At 46.9% G+C, this 20616-nt stretch overlaps 1 protein-coding gene across 1 annotated transcript in view; it reads left to right on the top strand.

Annotated features, from left to right (window-relative positions):
• NID1 (nidogen 1) overlaps positions 1-20616 on the top strand; it is a 249834-nt gene that overhangs the window by 173693 nt on the left and 55525 nt on the right. Inside the window, exon 14 of the mRNA XM_030194981.1 lies at positions 12920-13147. Within this exon, the coding sequence (XP_030050841.1) occupies positions 12920-13147 (228 nt within the window). The remainder of the gene's footprint in view (positions 1-12919; positions 13148-20616) is intronic.

Genomic DNA, 20616 nt, shown 5'->3' with positions numbered 1-20616 from the left:
TTGTTAGAAATGATGCATACAGCACGGAGCATTGCTTGGTAGTGGTTGTGAGTTTTTGGAAACTGTTCTAGAAACGCGGACATTCCAGAGGTCTGCAGTTCATTATGTCCTTATGGTTCATTTAAACAAAAATTTAAAAAGAAACAGCTGTAAATCTATGCCTGTGGGTTGGGTCTGAGATTGGAATATATTTGACTCCTTGTCATATGAGTAATGTGTGTTGAGAGCACAAGGCTGCTCCTTGTTTGTAGTGCTTTAGTGATAAAGCAGTGGGGGAGGAGGACAGAGGGAAAGAAAGACATTTAATTGGGGATATGAACTGGTTTTGTTTTTTTTTTAAGTTTAAAGTATTCCTTCCTTATTGCAAAACAAGAAATATGACATTCAGAACTACAAAATTATTTAATGTATAAGTTCATATTATTTGGCTATATAACTTTATTTATTGTCTCAAACATCTTCAAAAGTGTTTATTTATTCCCTAGCATATGTCTACCTTGTTAGTGGAGTGCTTCTTTTTTTTCATTTATAAAATTTTTATTGATCAAACAGGTTTACAACATTCCAGAACCACAGGTTCCCGCAACAATTCAACTTATAAATATATGAACATTTTTCCACAAGCCTCTTTTCCCCCCCACCCCCCTTCTCTTATTTCTTTGGTTTAACCCACCCTCTTCGTTAAATTTCTTCAACCAGAAAAAAACTTTTCCAAATATACCCATTCCTCTGCATTGGGATTATGACGCCCCTTGCGTCTATCTGTCATCTTTTCCATAGCAGCCACCAATCTAAGTTTCTCTACCCATTCTGTCTTTGTGGGTCCCCTAGTTTGTTTCCATTTTAGTGCCACCATTGTTTTTGCAGCGGCCAGACCCATACGCAGTATTCTGTTTTGCCACTTCTTCCTCCCTCTGTTTCCCCAACCTAGAAGACACCATTTTGGATCGCGGGGGAACAAGATACCCACCATCTTAGTTAATGAGTTTATTACTTCTTTCCAGAACACCTGTAAAACTGGGCATTCCCACCAAATATGAAAATAGGTGCCCTTCTCCTTCTCACATCTCCAACAGGTGTCTGAAGCATTGGGAAACATTGCCTTTATTTTATCTGTAGTGTAATGCCATCTACTCAATATTTTGTAGGCATTTTTTTTTATAAGAACACAAATGGATGCTCTCTTAACTTCCATACATATTTTCTGCCATTCTGCTTCTGTAAATTCGGTCTCGAGGTCTCGCTCCCATGCATTCATAAATGGCAATTTTACAAAATCCCTTCCCCTGATATATTCGTAAAGCTTAGTGATCCCTTTCCCTCTCAGGTCTATATCCCCCCACAGATTTTCAAACTTTTCACTTTTAATTGGGCCCTCTTTCATCCCCTTCTCTTTTATAATATAATCTTTCACCTGAAGATATGCATACATGTCCGTCTCAGGCAAGTCATATTCCCTTCTAAGGTCAGTAAAATTTCTAATTGAACCATTGTCCAGGAAATCCCGGAATCTAATCAAGCCCTTTTGGAACCATGTAGAAAATATTTTACCGTCCCTCCCTCCTGGAAATCCAGGTTCCTGGGTAATCCAAGCATAGGTAGATTTGTGCTGGGTTCCCCGTAACCTTTTCTTGAGCATTCCCCACAGCGTAAGTAGATGAGAAACAAAAGGGTTTAATGCCATCTTCCTATAATTAACTTCTGGAGTAGAGCCCCATAGAAGGGCGTCAAGCCGCCCCCCTGAACAAAAATCTGTTCCAACCTAGTGATAGGCGACAGATCCACTTTGCTCCATACACCAATTTGTTTCAGTTGAGCTGCCCAGTAATACCAAAGTATATTTGGCATACCTCTCCCTCCTTGCTCCACCGCCCTCCATAGGGTCCTCCGGGAAAGTCTAGCTTGCTGCCCTCCCCATACAAACCCACCCAGCTCTGTTTGTATCTTCTGTAGCTCCCCCTTTGGGACTGGGATTGGTAGGGTTTGGAACAAGAACAGTAATCTAGGTAAAATATTCATCTTTATGGCTGCTATCCTGCCCCACCAGGACAGCCAGCTCATCTTCCATCTATTTAGGTCCTTTCGTATTTCTCTGATTAGGGGAACATAATTCAACACATATAAGCTGTCTAAGTCACATGGAATCCAAATACCCAAGTATTTAAAACTAGTGGTTACTACCCAAAATGCAAAGTGTCTTCCCATCTGCTCTTTTTCATGTTCTGATTTTGTTATTTCCATTATTTCAGATTTGTCGAAATTTACTTTGAATCCCGACAATGCTCCAAATGCATCTAATTCCCTCACAATTATAGGTAATGTCAGCAATGGTGCTCCCACATAGAATAAAATGTCATCTGCAAATAATGCCATTTTGTGATCCCTCCCCCCCATCCTAACCCCTTTAACATCCCTTAATTCTCTAATTCTTTGGGCCAGCGGCTCTATCGAGATCGCAAATAGTAGTGGGGACAAGGGGCACCCCTGCCTAATTCCCCTTTGAATAGCAAATTGACTTGACCAGCCCACATTCACTTTAATCCTAGCCACCGGTGTTGAGTACAAGCCTTTTACCCATCCCACGAAAACACTTCCCAATCCCATCTCCAGCATTACATCCCATAAATACTCCCATTCGACCCGATCAAATGCCTTCTCAGCGTCGACCGTGAGGAGTGCTAGGGAGTCGCCCCTTTTCTGTGCCCCCCAGATGAGATTTAGAGTGCGTCTAATGTTGTCTGCTACTTGTCGTAGTGCTATGAAGCCTGATTGGTCCTCATGTATCAAGGTGGGAAGTATCTCCTTCAGCCTCTCAGCCATAATTTTGGCTAGGATCTTGACATCTATATTAATGAGGGAGATTGGTCTGTAGGATCCACACACTGTTGGGTCTCGGCCAGGTTTTATCAATACTGAGATCCCTGCTTCTCGCATACTTAATGGCGGATTGCCCTCTACAAAGCAAGCATTCCCAATCCTCACCAATAATGGCCCTAACTCCTGCTGGAAAACCTTATAAAATTTTGCCGTGTACCCATCTAAACCAGGTGATTTCCCTCCCTTTAGGCCTTTTATGACAGACAGTACTTCTTGTAAATCAATCGGAGCTTCCAGTGCCTCCCTTTGCTCTGGTGTAATCCTCTGCAATTCTAAATCCTGCAAGTACTCTTGTATTACCTCTTTCTGATGCTCTTTTCCTTTAGTATACAATTTTGTATAGTATTTCACAAATTGCTCTCTAATGTCTTCATCCCTATAAAACATTGCATCTTTTGCTCCTTTTATTTTAACAATCGTGTTTTTCACCCTTTTCTCACGCAACCTCCTAGCGAGCATACTTCCCGCCCTGTTACTAAATTCAAAAAATCGCTGTTGCATCAAGCGCCTCTGAAATTTCATCTTTTTCATCTGTATAGTTTGCAACTCTGATCTCCACTTAAGGAGTTCCTGTAACTGTTGTGTTCCCCCTTCCCGTTGGTGCCTAGCTTCTTGCCTCACCAATTCTGTACGCACCTCCATTTCGTGCTGTTCCCGTGTCCTTTTCTGGTAAGTTCCCTTTCGAATAAGGTGTCCCCTGATCACCGCCTTTAAGGCATCCCATAGGGTCCCCTCCCTCACCTCCCCGTTGTCATTGATTTCTAAATACTCTTTAATCTCTGTTCGAATCTCCTGACAGTCCCCCTCCTGATCCAATAAGGCCTCATTAAGCTGCCAGACCTGTCCACCAACACGGTGGCCCATACCCCCCAATGAGATCCATACTGGGGCGTGATCAGATGCGTGTATACTTTCGATTTCTGCATTATTCACCACTCCCCATAGCTCCCTACTACACCAAATCGCATCAATCCTGGAGTAAGAGCTTTGGGCATGTGAATAGTGAGTGAATGTTTTTTGGGCTGGATGGTGGAGTCGCCACACGTCAATTAGATCTAATTCCCTCATCAATTTTAGTAATAGGCGTCTACTATTCCCTCCCCCTCCCATCCGTCCTTTGGAATGATCCAATTCATCGACCGGAAAGTTAAAGTCCCCCCACCAAAATGACCCTGCCTTCTACAAAGTTCGTCAATTCTGCTCTGATATGTTCATAAAACTTTCCCTGACCCACATTAGGGGCATAAACATTTATTAATGTGAGCGGACCACTGTTAGTCTTCCCCCTAACTGCAATACATCTTCCTTCTCCATCTTTATAGATGGCCTCTTTGACAAATTGCAAGTGTTCTTTCACGTAAATGACCAAACCTCCTGTTTTACTCCCTCTGGGATCAGCCAATGTAAAGCCTTCTCCCATACCCTTATTCAAAATTAGTGGTGTGTCCTGTGTCCTAACATGGGTTTCTTGCAGCATAGCAATGTCCCATTTCATTCTGCGCAGTTCTCTAAAGATAATACTTCTCTTTTTTGGGCAGTTTAAACCATTTATATTCCACGATCCCACCTTTAACCCCCTCCCGCCCCTCCCCCCCCTCCCCGGAACCCCCCCTCCCCTCCATGGGCCTGTCCCGCAACTGGCTGCCATCCTCTCCAGCCAGTTTGCCCTTAAGGAAGTGAATCCCTCCCAGATCCGGGCCATGCAGCCTTTGAAGTGAAAACAAGCTCTATTCAGCATTTCCCCTCAAATTTCCACTCTAAACATTTTCCCCTCAAACCAGTGTCACAAGTGTTCCCCCCTTCCTTACCCTTCCAGCTTTCCCTCTAACCAAAATTATGTCCTGAAAGTCCGTATTCTATACTGTTCAGGTTCCATCTTCAGTCTCGAGGTCCTGTCTCTCCGCACGCTGCGAAAGGCGCTCACGCCGCCCCTGCACCTTCTGCCAGCCATTCTGCTCCCTTCTGACTGGGCTTCGTTGCTGCTGCTGTTGTGTCCCAGCCGCCTCTTTCGGGAGGTCTGTACATCCCATTTCACTCAGTACTTTCCAGGCCCCCACGTGCGAGTGCAGCCTCCGGGTGATATTGCCAGCTGTTATTTGTATTCCAAACGGATGCAACCACCGGTACCGCAGCCCTGCTTTCTGCAAATAGGTCGTGACTTCTTTAAAGTCTCTGCGCCTTTGTAATGTTTTTCGAGCCAAATCCTGAAATACTGTAATTTTCCCTGTTTTCCACTTGACTACTCCCATGGATCTCGCTTTTCGCCATATTGCCTCTTTAGTTGGGAATTTGTGGAAACAAGCTATTATGTCTCTCGGTGTTCCACCTCTCTGCGGGCCTAAACTTCTATGTGCCCTTTCTATTTCCACAGTTTCTATTTCCACAGCCTCGCTAGAGCTACTGTCTTGCTGGCACAGGAATGTGCAGAAATCCTTAACTGTACTGCGTCTTTAAATTGGTCTTCCTCTGGCACTCCCTTAAAGCGCAGGTTGCATTGTCGTGTGCGATTTTCTAGATCTTCCAATATCACCTCCATCTCTTTTGTTGTTTGCTTCTCTGCTTTTAGGGACTTCTGTAGCTCTCTCACCTCTTCCGTTAAGGCCTCCGCCTTTTCCTCCGTCTCTGCCAGCCTGTTCCCGATCTCCCGCAGCTCCACAACTGCTGTGTGGATACTGCGCCTTGTCGTTACCAGTTCTGTTTTGAGTTCTTTGAACCAGCGTACAAAATCTTGCTTACTGATCTCTGTATCGCTAATCGCGTTCTCCTCAAGGTCTGGCTCTGAGTCGTATTCCTCAGTCGCCATCTTGGTCCCTCGTGTTACCGCCCGGGAACCTGCTGCTTTACTTGCATTCGGGGCCTCGGATGCGAATTTAAATTTGGCTAATTTTTTCTTTGCTGCCATCACTTCCGCGATTGTTGTGTTTGAGGGATTTTCACTTAGTTTTAGCGGGGAAGCGCTGAGAATCGTCCCGGAGTGGATGGAGCTCTGCAATTAGGCAGCCATCTCCAGGAGCTGACGTCACTTCCCTCTCATTAGTGGAGTGTTTCATAGATAATAAATATTGTGTTTATTATGATAAAACATTCAGCTCTATTCTAATTTTTTTTATTGTATTATATTACTAAGGGGCCCTTTTATAAAAGCATGCAAGCACTAAGTGCTAAGAAGCCCTTAGGTATAAAATGTGCTTCTTAGCATTAGCGCATGCTAAGCTTTAGTGAAAGAAGTCCTAAATACGTTGATAAGCTTTAGTTTTTATAGGAACGTCTACAAAGTTACTGGGACACATAATCATTGACTTATAAAAAGAACATAGAGTGCAATAGATTATATCCTTTCTAGTACATTCAGTTTTCTTTGTTTCATAAAACAACACCGGACATGACTAAGAATTGGTCTTTGTCGTTAAAAATCTAGTTCTAAAGCTATATTAGCAAGATTCCTCATAATATGAATATGAAAAGGTCAGTAGCCCTGATGGCTTGCCAGGTTTTTTTTTTTTTCCCCCCAGTTCTCTTTAGGCACATTTGACGAAATAAAACAGTGCCTCTCAACCTAGTTCTTGGGGCACACCCAGCCAGTCAGATTTTCAGGATATCCACAATGAATATGCATGAGAGAGGTTTGTATACCAAGGAGGCAGAGCATGCAAATCTATCTCATGCATATTCATTGTGGATATCCTAAAAACACATCTGGCTGGGTGTGCCCTGAGAACTGGGTTAAAAATACACACTGAAATAAAAAGGGCCTTTGTTTTCAGTTTGTCCATCTGAGTCACTGATGTCATAGGTGAGGAGTAATGGTGGGTAGGCAGATTATTTAAGAACATCAGTAGCAAGGGAAAGACTATTGTGCTAATGATTCAGTGAGTCAGATTCCACTGGTCCACCAAACAACCTGCAGTGCATGATTTTACCGAGGAGGAAGTAGTGGGGCTCTTCCAGATAAGGAGAATCTACTTCAGGCAGAAGCATGGCAGGACTAGCAAAGGTTCTCAGGCTCCATCACTGGTGGAGGTCCCCAGGCTGAAGAGGAGGCAGAGCCGTCACCAACAGAAGCAGTGTTGCTGGTGATATTTGCCATGTCCCATCAGTCAAAGATGAGGAGGAATCAGTGACTGAAGGGCTGGCAGTTAACCATAACTTGTCAGCTGAAGATAAGGAGGAGCCATTAACATCAAAGTCGTTTCCTCACCCCCTCATCCATACTCCCCTACCCACTCCAGCACACACTGTTTTTCCTCTCACTGGGTGTGATTGGCATGCAGCTTAAACCAGAGTATAGAACCTCACTATGAGAAGACTCAGAACATGAACCAAAATCGTCTTTAATGCAGTAATGAAACATGGAAAATATCTTACAGTTCAGATGTGCTGGGCAAGAGTTTTTGCCTTGCAAACTGGGAGTCTGTTCTCCACCAGCTGTCTCTCCATGCAAGAGAGAAGCTGGGAGTAATTCAACAACATGCTGAGCAAGGATGCTGTTTGTTTGTTTGTTTTATTTATTGCATTTGTATCCCATATTTTCCCACCCATTGGTAGGTTCAATGTGGCTTACATGTTAAAAGACGAGCAGTTACAGAGTTTCAATTTAGTTGACATGTAGTTAAGACATAAGACATCGCCACACTGGGACAGACCAAAGGTCCATCTAGCCCAGCACCCTGTCTCTGACAGTGGCCAATCCAGGACACAATCACCCGACAAGATCCACGGAGCAAAGCATTTTGTACTGCTTGTCCCAGGAATAGTGGATTTTTCCCTACATCCATTTAATAACATTCTATGGCCTTTTCCTTCAGGAAGCCGTCCAAACCTTTCTTAAACTCTGCTAAGCTAACCGCCTTAACCACATTCTCCAGCAACGAATTCCAGAGTCAAATTACGCGCTGAGTAAAGAAAATTTTTCTCTTATTTGTTTTAAAACTTACTGCACTCCAGCTTCATCGCATGCCCGCTTGTCCTAGTATTTTTGGAAAGCGTAAACAGACGCGCGCCATATCTATCTTTTCCACTCCACTCATCTTATATAATAATTTTCACCTCCAACGTTCTGTGCCTGGGACCGTAGCTCCCTAGGCTGGAGGTGGACTGCTAGGCAGACACGCACTGACATCACTGACGTCATGACAGCTGGTTCCAAGGCAAGGGGAGGAGTATTTCCCTACTTCTCCCCCTGCCTCGGAATCATCTGTCACCCCCGCGCTACGGCCCCCCCCCTCCGCGAACCTGTCGCCCCCCCTCCGGACTGCCGAAAACAGCCCCCCCCCCCCCCCCCACCGCCGTTGTGTACTACCTGTGCTGACAGGGGACCCAAACCCCTGACAGCCGGAATGTTGTTGTGCCCTTCGCGTTCCTTCCTCATCTTCTCTGGAAGTTCCTCTGCGTGCATCTGACATCAAACGGTTTTCAGCGATCCGGGAGGGGGGACAGGTTCACCAAAGGGGAGGCGAGGGAGCCGTAGCGCGGGGGGGGAGGAATTGCCTGCCTAGGGCCTGTTTCCTTGCCTACAGAAACAGTCCTTTTTTACTAGTTTATATACCTCTATCATATCACCCCTCAGCCGCCTTTTCTCCAAGCTGAAGAGCCCCAGCTGCTTTAGCCTTTCCTCATAGGAAAGTCGTCCCATCCCCTTAATCATTTTTGTCGCCCTTCTCTGTACCTTTTCTAATTCCACTATATCTTTTTTGAGGTCTGGCGACCAGAATTGAACACAATACTCTTAGGTGCGGTCGCACCATGGACCGATACAGTGGCATTATAATATCCTCATTTTTTGTTTTCCATCCCTTTCCTAATAATACCTGACATTCCATTTGCTTTAGCTGCAGCAGCACACTTAGCAGAAGATTTCAGCATATCATCAATGATGACTCCTAGGTCCCTTTCTTGTTCCGTGACTCCTAACGCTGAATCTTGCATGACGTAGCTATAGTTTGGGTTCCTCTTTCCCACATGCATCACTTTGCACTTGCTCACATTGAACGTCATCTGCCATTTAGACGCCCAGACTCCTAGTCTCGCAATATCTTCTTGCAACTTTTCACAATCTTCCCGCGATTTGACGACCTTAAACAACTTTGTGTCATCAGCAAATTTGATAACCTCACTAGTTACCCCCACCTCCAGGTCATTTATGAAAATGTTAAAAAGCAACGGTCCCAGCACAGGTCCCTGAGGGACCCCTCTAACTACCCTTCTCCATTGTGAATAGTGACCGTTTAACCCTACTCTCTCTTTCCTATCTTTCAACCAGTTTTTAATCCATAACAGTACACTACATCCGATCCCATGACTCTCTCTAATTTCCTCTGGAGCTTTTCATGAGGGACTTTGTCAAACGCTTTCTGAAAATCCAGATACACAATATCCACCGGCTCACCTTTGTCGACATGTTTGTTTACCCCTTCAAAGAAATGCAGTAGATTGGTGAGGCAAGACTTCCCTTCACTAAATTCATGCTGACTTTGTCTCATTAGTCCATGCTTTAGAATGTGCTCTGTTATTTTGTTCTTTATTTATTTATTTATTTATTTATTTATTCATTCATTTATTGTGAACATTTATATCCCACATATTCCCACCAAGGCGGGCTCTAATGATAGTCTCTACCATTTTGCCCGGTACCGACGTCAGACTCAACGGTCTATAATTCCCTGGATCTCCCCTGGAACCTTTCTTAAAAATCGGTGTTACATTAGTGACCCTCCAATCTTCCGGTGCCACGCTCGATTTTAAGGATAAATTACATATTTCTAACAACAGCTCCGCAAGCTCATTTTTTAGTTCCATCAGTACCCTGGGATGAATGCCAGATGTTTAATTGAATTGTAGACTGTGTTTACAGTTATTGTGGTGGAATGGGTAGAAATTTGTGAGAGTGATGTGTGCTTCGTTGTCCATTTCTGAGGTTGTATTGGAATGTTTTGGCTGTTTGAGATTAGGCAGAAGTGGCGGGGAGGAACTTCCTAAACAGCTGTGTTTTTAGGTGTTTCCTGAAGTTTAGGTAGTTGTTCGTGAGTTTCATGTCCTTTGGCAGCGAGTTCCAGAGTTGGGTGCCTATAAAGGAGAAGCTGGGATAGTGGAGGATTAAGTATGATCTCGCCGTTTCTATCAAGTTTCTTATTGGTAGATCAATAAGTTCGGTCATGTAGTTTGGTGCAAGGCCGTAGATAATTCTGTGCAGGATTGAGCAAATCTTGGAAGGTTATGCGAGCATAAATTGGTAGCCAGTGTAGACTTTGAAGGAGGGTTTCGCACTTTCGAAGCATGCTTTTCTGTAGGTAAGTCTGGCTGCTGTATTTTGTGCTGTTTGTAGTTTTCTTATGATTTCGTCTTTGCAACCCGCATAGATTCCATTGCAGTAGTCTACATGTGCTAGTACCATTATTTGGATCATGTTGCAAAATATGTCCCTAGGGAAGTATGATTTTATGCGTTTAAGTTTCCACATGTGTAGAACATTTTCTTTGTCTTAATCTTAGCTTGGTTTTTGAATGTCAGATTTCAGTCTATTGTTATACCTAGTATTTTCAGATTGAGATTGGGAGAAGTGAGTCCAGTGCATTGATGGTAGTGGGGAATTCATTATTGTATTAAGAAGAGAGGATGAGGCATTGGGTTTTTTCTGTGTTGTTTTAATTTGAATGCTGATGCCCAGGATTCCATGATGGTCATGCTGTTTATTATTTCATTGGTGATTTCAGTGGGATGCTGCTTGAAGGGTATATAGATTGTAATGTCGTCCGCGTAAAGGAAAGGATTGAGGCCTTGTTTGGCTAGTGATCTGGCAAGTGGAGTCATCATTAGGTTGTATAAGTTTATACTTTTACACTGGTAAAATTCTGATAGCGTCACAGTAGCTTGAAAGGGGTCATAAAGCAAAATTCAACATAGGCAAATTTAGTTCACAGAGGAGATATCCTGCAGACTAACTCTTACAGACCTGATGGGGAGAGAAAGGGTAGGGGAAGGGTAACTAGCCCAGCATGCACAGAGAACAAGGCAAGCCAATAGAAGAGTCTCATAAGACACAGGAAGCTGGACATGTGCTCTGAAAGAGCCTATTGTAGGGAACTACAGGATTGCAGGGATCTGTAATCTTATTATATATCCTATCATATGCCTCTGTTCACATCGGGGGCAGAACACACACCCAAACAGGCATTGAGTACTAGGAGTAAACTAGCAGAAATAGTGGCTAGATTGAAGCTGCAGATACACCATTTACACATATGTACATTGCAATTCCTCTCTTGCTTAGCCCAAGAACATCCCTACCTGCTCATTGCGGAAAAGTATATGCTGTTTTGTGTGTATGCAGACTTTTACATGCAAGAAAAATATATAGAATTATCCCCAACGAATGTGCAAGACAGTAAAGGTGGAGTATGACCTGAATATGAAAAGGAACCAGACCTCATAAAGCTTTATTGCCATCACTCAAAAAGTATCTAGTGACCTTCGAAAGATGAGGGGTGATGTGCTGATCAATCCGAATCCCCAAAATCAATCTTGCAGCTGCATTCTGCTCAGCATGGAGTGACATTCATGCTGTGACATCCATGGAGTGATATTCATACAGAGACTTTACTGTTCAGATATCTGTGTTGCAAACTGGCTTCAAGGTAGGACTTAAACTGAGAAATGACATTTGGATCTAGGTATAATAACTCTTGGAGACCGTGAATCAAAATCAGTCATATATCAGAGGCAGCTGATATATCTAGAAATACCATTAACAACTGATCGTTCTGCTCTAAACCACACAGCAGAAGATCAAGAGTTAAAAGTCGTAAAGTCTCATTTTTTGGTGACAGAAGAGAGACGTCAAGAGAATGAAGAGACTGCGAAGGAGTATAAGGAATCTACTCTAAGGGCTATTCTATAAAGGAAGACCAGCCTGGAGCACCCTTTATAGAATAGCACTTAATGTGGATTTTCCCTGGCACCTAAATTTGAGCATCATTTACTGAATCCCAAAGTGTGTCTCAAGATCAGACTCTGATAATGACCCTGTGGGGGAAGATTTTAGTCCTGCAAATGAATTTGAAGTTAAGATATTATCAGAGAGGAACTCTTCACTAGATGCCCGTTTCATCTGGGTTATTATGGCCTCAAAAGAATTAATGACCCCACTGCTTTGTAAAACTGTGAATGCATCACTAACAATTGGAATACTTCGTTTTTCGCTGAAGCAAGCATTTGCCAGGCATATTTTGAAAAAAAAAATCTTCTCTAGGTCTGGTAGAGAACCATCAAGTTGTCATCCTATTTTGAATTTCCCATTCTGAGCAAAGGTATCAGGCAGGTAGCTTATAGACAACTATGGAATTATTGAGTTGATCATACTTATTAGCTGTCCACATGTGAAGGTCTGGATAGGTGACCAAAGGGCTACGTTTCATAATGGGTTAAAATTGTGCAACAACGGAAAATAGGTAAAAATAAATTGAAATTGCTGAATACCAAAGCATAATTGGTATAGGAAAAATACTTTATACTTCTTTCTTCATTAGGAATCATAGTCCAGTCTGCCTCCTTCCACAGGTTTTCCCTGTACATTGGGGATTACCTGTGGAGTTCTTTTCCTGTCTGGTTCAGGACTGATTCAGAATGAAGTGCAAATGTTTTGGAAACATCAAACAAAGGGATATTCCCCCAGGGTGAAGGAAGTGCATTTTTTCATTTGACAGTCCCTGGTTAGATAAATTTTGCTTTGAAATGTATGTCCTACTCATAGCAAAGCACGCTATAATTCTTTTTTTCTATTAGAGATTTGAAAAGGCTTCTTGCACATCAAGTTTCAGTGTAAAACATTTGTCATATTCTGCTCAGTCTAATGAACAGAATTTCACCATACTTAATTTTTAGCTGATATTTTCATGTCTTTTTTTTTTTTTTTTTTTTTTGCAATTATAGGAGAGATCTAGGGGATGATTCATATAAGATGTATATGGTAACATTTTTTTCTTCTTTGTTCATCTAAATATATTGTTTAATTACAAACATATGATTATTCTGTACATTTTTGTTACAGAGCCGGAGAAGTCTAAATGCCAGCGCCATCGTGAGATAGCTTTAGGCATTGGGGAACCTGTGCTGCCAAGGGGACCACGACCTGTGGGTCAGTTTGTTCCTCAGTGTGATGAACATGGAGAGTACACCCCTGTGCAGTGCTACCCTAGCACTGGGCACTGTTGGTGTGTCGACAGAGAAGGCAATGAGATAGATGGTACCAGAACAGGTCCTGGAGTTCGACCCCCATGTAAGTTAGCCTTAAAATATTGGCCGTGCATCCTGAGCAGAGTTTTCTGTATATAGTTACATTAGGTTAGATGTATTTACTTGCTTAAGCCTTGCACAAATGTACTAAAGCAGTTTACAAACAATATTTTACTGGTTTATTAATGAAAAGCTAAAAATTGAAATAATGCATAATAACTAATCAAATAATCATTCGATAGCATCATAGTTGCTGTACAGTAAAATAGGCAGCAACCCCCTAATTTTTGTATAATTATTTGTTATAGCTCACGCATTGTGGGAATTTATACAGGGTGGGGGGGAATGGGGATGAGAGTGTATAGTTATAGGGTTTTTGTGGGCAATTTTGCATGTTTGCTTTGGTCTTAGTTTTGTTTGTGGATGCTTAAGGGGAAGAGTGTTTTTTATTTTTCCTATAATTATCTAAAAACACAAAAAATTTCTACAAATGAAAGTTGAAAGGACACATCGGTGTTCTTTTTGAACTTATTTGTTACATTTGTATTCCACATTTTCACACCTATTTGTAGGCTCAATATGGCTTACATAGTACTGGAGCTGCGTTTGCAGACTCCGGTGTAAACAAATACAAAGTGATGTGGTAAGATAAAGTTCATGTGGCACAGCCACATTTGGGAATCGTACAACGGAAGTGTTGTGTCATGTCTTGAAGAGTCTTGTTCCTGGTTCATTTTATTGTTTTGTTTACATGTTCTGATACATTATATATTGTGCTTTTTGCTGACTCCAGTATATGCCTTCTTTTTTTGACTCAATAAAGGTTTTCATAAATTTTTTTAAAAAGAATATTGTTTCTCCGAGGACAAGCAGGCTGCTTGTTCTCACGACTGGGTGACGTCCGCGGCAGCCCCCACCAACCGGAAAGAAGCTTCGCGGGACGGTCGGCACGCAGGGCACGCCCACCGCGCATGCGCGGCCGTCTTCCCGCCCGTGCGCGACCGCTCCCGCCAGTTCCTTTTTTTCCGCGCCTGGAGAGAGTCGTGTTTTGCGCTCTCTCTGTTCAGCCGCCGGATCGTTCGATCGCGTATACGCTGATCGTGCTTTTTTCTAACTTTGTTTATCGGTTTTAGTTACCGCCCGGTTTCCTTTTAAAAAAAAAAAAAAAAAAGAAACCCTGCGCGTGTGGGACACGCGCTCCCTTTTTTCCCTCGCTTCCAGCGGGGACGCCACGTTACGGCCTAGTGGCCGCTCGGTCGTTTGTTTTTCGTGGTGTGATTTTAGCCACCATTGACGACTTTGACTTCGCCGATGCGATTTTTCCGTCGATGTCCTCGAAGGTCCCGAGTGGATTTAAAAAGTGTGGTCGCTGCGGCCGGCCGATCTCGCAGACCGACACCCACGCTTGGTGCCTCCAGTGCCTCGGGCCGGAGCACAATCTCAAGTCGTGTTCTTTGTGTCTCGGTCTCCGGAAACGGACTCAGGTTGCGAGGCAAGTTCTGCGGGACCGTCTTTTTGGAACTTGCGCCGGCCCCTCGACGTCGACCTCGAAGGCATCGGTATCGACGCCCGGCCCTTCGGTACCGGTATCGATGCCCGAGACTTCGGCACCGATGGCAGCGACCCCAGGAGAACAGGTCCCGTCGGCCCGCCGGTCCTCCGGTGAGAGTGGGGGTGAGAGGCCGCGTGGGCAGTCGGCCCCGGTCACGCCCTCAGCTCGTGGGCCGCGGGACCGAACCCTGTCTGACCCGGTACCTCGAGACCGAGGGGGATCGACCTCCTCCTCCTCCATGCCCTCCGGCGCCGGTGACGTGCATCGGAAGAAAGACAAGAAGCGTCGTCACCGGTTGCCTTCGGTGCATCCCGATGTCGGAGAGGAGACGACGCCGAAGCGTCATCGTCGTGAGGAGAGGTCTCCGTCGGTTGTGGAGGTACCGACGCGTCGGGGTTCCGGCACCTCGGTGCCGTCTCCTGGCCCCCAGCAGCTTCCGGCACCGACACCCTTACCGGCCCCACCGCCTTTCCCGGCAGCGGGCCTGGACGAGTGCCTCAGAGCCATCCTTCCGGGGATCCTGGAAGGGCTGATGCGCCAGGCTGTGCCGGCGCCGATGACTGTGGCGCCGGCGAGCTCTAGCCCGGCGCCGGGGCTGTCGACACCGCCGCCGCTTGCGGTGCCGGTCTCGACCGCCACGCAGGTGGAGTCCCCGTCGACGTCGATGGAGGGAGCTCCGTCCCCGCCGGCGCGGGAGTCCACCGCTCGACGACACCGAGACCTCGGTGCCTCGACGTCGAGCCGGGCCCGGTACAGGACTCAGCTACATGAGCTAATGTCCGATACCGAGGATGAGGACTCGTGGGGGGAAGAGGAGGACCCTAGATATTTCTCCTCAGAGGAGTCTACGGGCCTTCCCTCGGACCCCACGCCTTCACCGGAGAGGAAGCTCTCACCTCCTGAGAGTCTCTCCTTTGCCTCCTTTGTGCGGGATATGTCTATCAGCATTCCCTTCCCCGTGGTCTCTGTGGAAGAGCCGAGGGCCGAGATGCTCGAGGTCCTCGACTATCCATCACCACCTAGAGAGTCCTCCACGGTGCCGCTGCACAATGTCCTGAAGGAGACGCTGCTCCGGAACTGGGTGCGACCATTAACTAACCCCACCATTCCCAAGAAAGCAGAGTCCCAGTACAGGATCCACTCTGACCCAGAGCTCATGCGGCCCCAATTGCCCCATGACTCAGCGGTCGTGGATTCTGCTCTCAAGAGGGCACGGAGTTCGAGGGATACCGCCTCGGCGCCCCCGGGGCGGGAGTCTCGCACTCTGGACTCGTTTGGGAGGAAGGCCTACCAATCCTCCATGCTCGTGACCCGCATCCAGTCATACCTGCTCTATATGAGCATCCACATGCGGACCTATGTGCAACAGCTGGCGGACCTGGTCGAAAAGCTCCCGCCGGAGCAGTCCAGGCCTTATCAGGAGGTGGTCAGGCAGCTGAAGGCGTGCAGAAAGTTCCTGTCCAGGGGTATTTTTGACACCTGTGACGTGGCATCTCGTGCTGCGGCCCAAGGTATAGTGATGCGCAGACTCTCATGGCTGCGTGCCTCTGACCTGGACAACCGCACCCAGCAGAGACGTCCCTTGCCGGGGGGATAACATTTTCGGTGAGAAGGTCGAGCAGATGGTGGACCAACTGCATCAGCGGGAAACCGCTCTCGACAAGCTCTCCCACCGGGCGCCTTCAGCATCCACCTCCACAGGTGGACGTTTTTCCCGGGCCCGGCAGGCTGCACCCTATTCTTTTGCGAAGCGTAGGTACAACCAGCCGGCCCGAAGGCCTCGTCAGGCACAGGGACAGCCCCAGCGCGCTCGTTCTCGTCAACAGCGTGCGCCTAAGCAGCCCCCTGCGCCTCCACAGCAAAAGCCGGGGCCGGGCTTTTGACTGGATCCACGGGAACATAGCCGCCCTACAAGTGTCCGTACCGGACGATCTGCCGGTCGGAGGGAGGTTAAAATTCTTTCACCAAAGGTGGCCTCTCATAACCTCCGACCAGTGGGTTCTCCAAATAGTGCGGTGCGGATACGCCCTGAATTTGGCCTCCCTGCCTCCAAATTGTCCCCCGGGAGCTCAGTCTTTCAGCTCCCATCACAAGCAGGTACTTGCAGAGGAACTCTCCGCCCTTCTCAGCGCCACTGCGGTCGAGCCCGTACCACCCGGGCAGGAAGGGCAGGGATTCTATTCCAGGTACTTCCTTGTGGAAAAGAAAACAGGGGGGATGCGTCCCATCCTAGACCTGAGAGGCCTGAACAAATTCCTGGTCAAAGAAAAGTTCAGGATGCTTTCCTTGGGCACCCTTCTGCCAATGATTCAGAAAAACGATTGGCTATGTTCCCTGGATTTAAAGGACGCATATACTCACATACCGATACTGCCAGCTCACAGACAGTATCTCAGATTCCGCCTGGGCGCACGGCACTTTCAGTATTGTGTGCTGCCCTTTGGGCTCGCCTCTGCCCCACGAGTGTTTACCAAGTGCCTCGTGGTGGTAGCGGCCTACCTACGCAAGCTGGGAGTGCACGTGTTCCCATATCTCGACGATTGGCTGGTCAAGAACACCTCGGAGGCAGGAGCCCTCCGGTCCATGCAGTGCACTATTCAACTTCTGGAGCTGCTGGGGTTTGTGATAAATTACCCAAAGTCCCATCTCCAGCCAACTCAGTCTCTGGAATTCATAGGAGCGCTGCTGAATTCCCAGACGGCTCAGGCCTACCTTCCCGAAGCGAGGGCCACCAACCTCTTGGCCCTGGCTTCGCAGACCAGAGCGTCTCAGCAGATCACAGCTCGGCAGATGTTGAGACTTCTGGGTCATATGGCCTCCACAGTTCATGTGACTCCCATGGCTCGTCTTCACATGAGATCTGCTCAATGGACCCTAGCTTCCCAGTGGTTCCAAGCCACCGGGAATCTAGAAGATGTCATCCGCCTCTCCACCAGTTGCCGCACTTCACTGCTCTGGTGGACCATCCGGACCAATTTGACCCTGGGACGTCCATTCCAAATTCCGCAGCCCGTGAAAGTGCTGACGACGGATGCATCTCGCCTGGGGTGGGGAGCCCATGTCGATGGGCTTCACACCCAGGGTCTGTGGTCCCTCCAGGAAAAGGATCTGCAGATCAACCTCCTGGAGCTCCGAGCGATCTGGAACGCACTGAAGGCTTTCAGAGATCGGCTGTCCTGTCAAATTATCCAAATTCGGACAGACAATCAGGTTGCAATGTATTACGTCAACAAGCAGGGGGGCACCGGATCTCGCCCCCTGTGTCAGGAGGCCGTCGGGATGTGGCGTTGGGCGTGTCGGTTCGGCATGCTCCTCCAAGCCACGTACCTGGCAGGCGTAAACAACAGTCTGGCCGACAGACTGAGCAGAGTCATGCAACCGCACGAGTGGTCGCTCCATGCCAGAGTGGTACGCAAGATCTTCCGAGCGTGGGGCACCCCCTCGGTGGACCTTTTCGCCTCTCAGACCAACCACAAGCTGCCTCTGTTCTGTTCCAGACTTCAGGCACACGGCAGGCTAGCGTCGGATGCCTTTCTCCTCCATTGGGGGACCGGCCTCCTGTATGCTTATCCTCCCATACCTTTGGTGGGGAAGACCTTACTGAAGCTCAAGCAAGACCACGGCGCCATGATTCTGATAGCGCCTTTTTGGCCCCGTCAGATCTGGTTCCCTCTTCTTCTGGAGTTGTCCTCCGAAGAACCGTGGAGATTGGAGTGTTTTCCGACTCTCATTTCGCAGAACGACGGAGCGTTACTGCACCCCAACCTTCAGTCTCTGGCTCTCAAGGCCTGGATGTTGAGGGCGTAGACTTCACTGCGTTGGGTCTGTCTGAGGGTGTCTCCCGGGTCTTACTTGCCTCTAGGAAGGATTCCACTAAAAAGAGTTACTTTTTCAAGTGGAGGAGGTTTGTCGTGTGGTGTGAGAGCAAGGCCCTAGAACCTCGTTCTTGCCCTGCACAGAACCTGCTTGAATACCTTCTGCACTTATCAGAGTCTGGCCTCAAGACCAACTCAGTAAGGAATCACCTTAGTGCGATTAGTGCTTACCATTATCGTGTGGAAGGTAAAGCCATCTCTGGAGAGCCTTTAGTCGTTCGATTCATGAGAGGCTTGCTTTTGTCAAAGCCCCCTATCAAGCCTCCTACTGTGTCATGGGATCTCAACGTCGTCCTCACCCAGCTGATGAAACCTCCTTTTGAGCCACTGAATACCTGCCATCTGAAGTACTTGACCTGGAAGGTCATTTTCTTGGTGGCAGTTACTTCAGCTCGTAGGGTCAGTGAGCTTCAAGCCCTAGTAGCTCATGCTCCATATACCAAATTTCATCACAACAGAGTAGTGCTCCGCACCCACCCAAAGTTCCTGCCGAAGGTGGTGTCGGAGTTCCATCTTAACCAGTCAATTGTCTTGCCAACATTCTTCCCCAGGCCGCATACCCGCCCTGCTGAACGTCAGTTGCACACATTGGACTGCAAGAGAGCATTGGCCTTCTACTTGGAGCGGACACAGCCCCACAGACAGTCCGCCCAATTGTTTGTTTCTTTCGACCCTAACAGGCTAGGGGTCGCTGTCGGGAAACGCACCATCTCCAATTGGCTAGCAGATTGCATTTCCTTCACTTACGCCCAGGCTGGGCTGACTCTTGAGGGTCATGTCACGGCTCATAGTGTTAGAGCCATGGCAGCGTCAGTGGCCCACTTGAAGTCAGCCACTATTGAAGAGATTTGCAAGGCTGCGACGTGGTCATCTGTCCACACATTCACATCACATTACTGCCTCCAGCAGGATACCCGACGCGACAGTCGGTTCGGGCAGTCGGTGCTGCAGAATCTGTTTGGGGTGTAAATCCAACTCCACCCTCCAGGACCCGAATTTATTCTGGTCAGGCTGCACTCTCAGTTAGTTGTTCTTCGTAGGTCAATTTCTGTTGTACCCTCGCCGTTGCGAGGTTCAATTGACCTGGGTTCTTGTTTTGAGTGAGCCTGAAAGCTAGGGATACCCCAGTCGTGAGAACAAGCAGCCTGCTTGTCCTCGGAGAAAGGGTATGATACATACCTGTAGCAGGTGTTCTCCGAGGACAGCAGGCTGATTGTTCTCACCTACCCTCCCTCCTCCCCTTTGGAGTTGTGTGTTTCATCTTTTGCTAGTCATTCAACTGGCGGGAGCGGTCGCGCACGGGCGGGAAGACGGCCGCGCATGCGCGGTGGGCGTGCCCTGCGTGCCGACCGTCCCGCGAAGCTTCTTTCCGGTTGGTGGGGGCTGCCGCGGACGTCACCCAGTCGTGAGAACAATCAGCCTGCTGTCCTCGGAGAACACCTGCTACAGGTATGTATCATACCCTGTAGTGCACATTCACACATAAGTGCCAGATATCTGCACTTTCGTGTGCATGGTAGGCATAATGGCATGCACCCTGTTATAGAATTGCCTTTATGTCTTTACTACCATTTGGACTTTCATGTTAGGCGTGCCTAAGTTTTGTGTGGCAGAAAATGTGGAAAACTTAATTACACTTTCAGAGGTGTAATTGACTGCTTTCCATGCTAGCTGCTGTGCCATTAACATGCAGTAGAGAACATTGCCTGTTTTAGCAGTATGACTGCCTTCTCCAAATGCCAGTAACATCCTCCACAGTTACTGGCGAGGTTTTGCAGCAACTGTGGGTTTAACTTTTTCAGTTAATGTGTATTAAGTGCAAAACTTTAACATGGCTTAGTATCTATGGACCATGGTCTTTTAGTTCCTGTTTACAAAATCTGTATGGAAATGAGGATAGTTTTCAAATCAAAAAGATAATTGTCTTTAATAGATAAATATTCAGATTATTGATGATATTGTAATTGTATTTGTGTGTGTTCAGTTAGTTTGTAAACTGCCTTAGGTTGAACTTTGGTTTAAGGAAGGCAGTATAAAAGCAAAATATAAGCATAACAGCTTGTACAAGAATTATTTTTTTTCCCT

This window comes from Microcaecilia unicolor, chromosome 3 (genome assembly GCF_901765095.1).
Source record: "Microcaecilia unicolor chromosome 3, aMicUni1.1, whole genome shotgun sequence".
Classification (NCBI taxonomy): domain Eukaryota; kingdom Metazoa; phylum Chordata; class Amphibia; order Gymnophiona; family Siphonopidae; genus Microcaecilia; species Microcaecilia unicolor.
The sequence above is the reverse complement of the archived record's forward strand: the minus strand, read 5'-3'. Positions and strand labels throughout refer to the sequence as shown.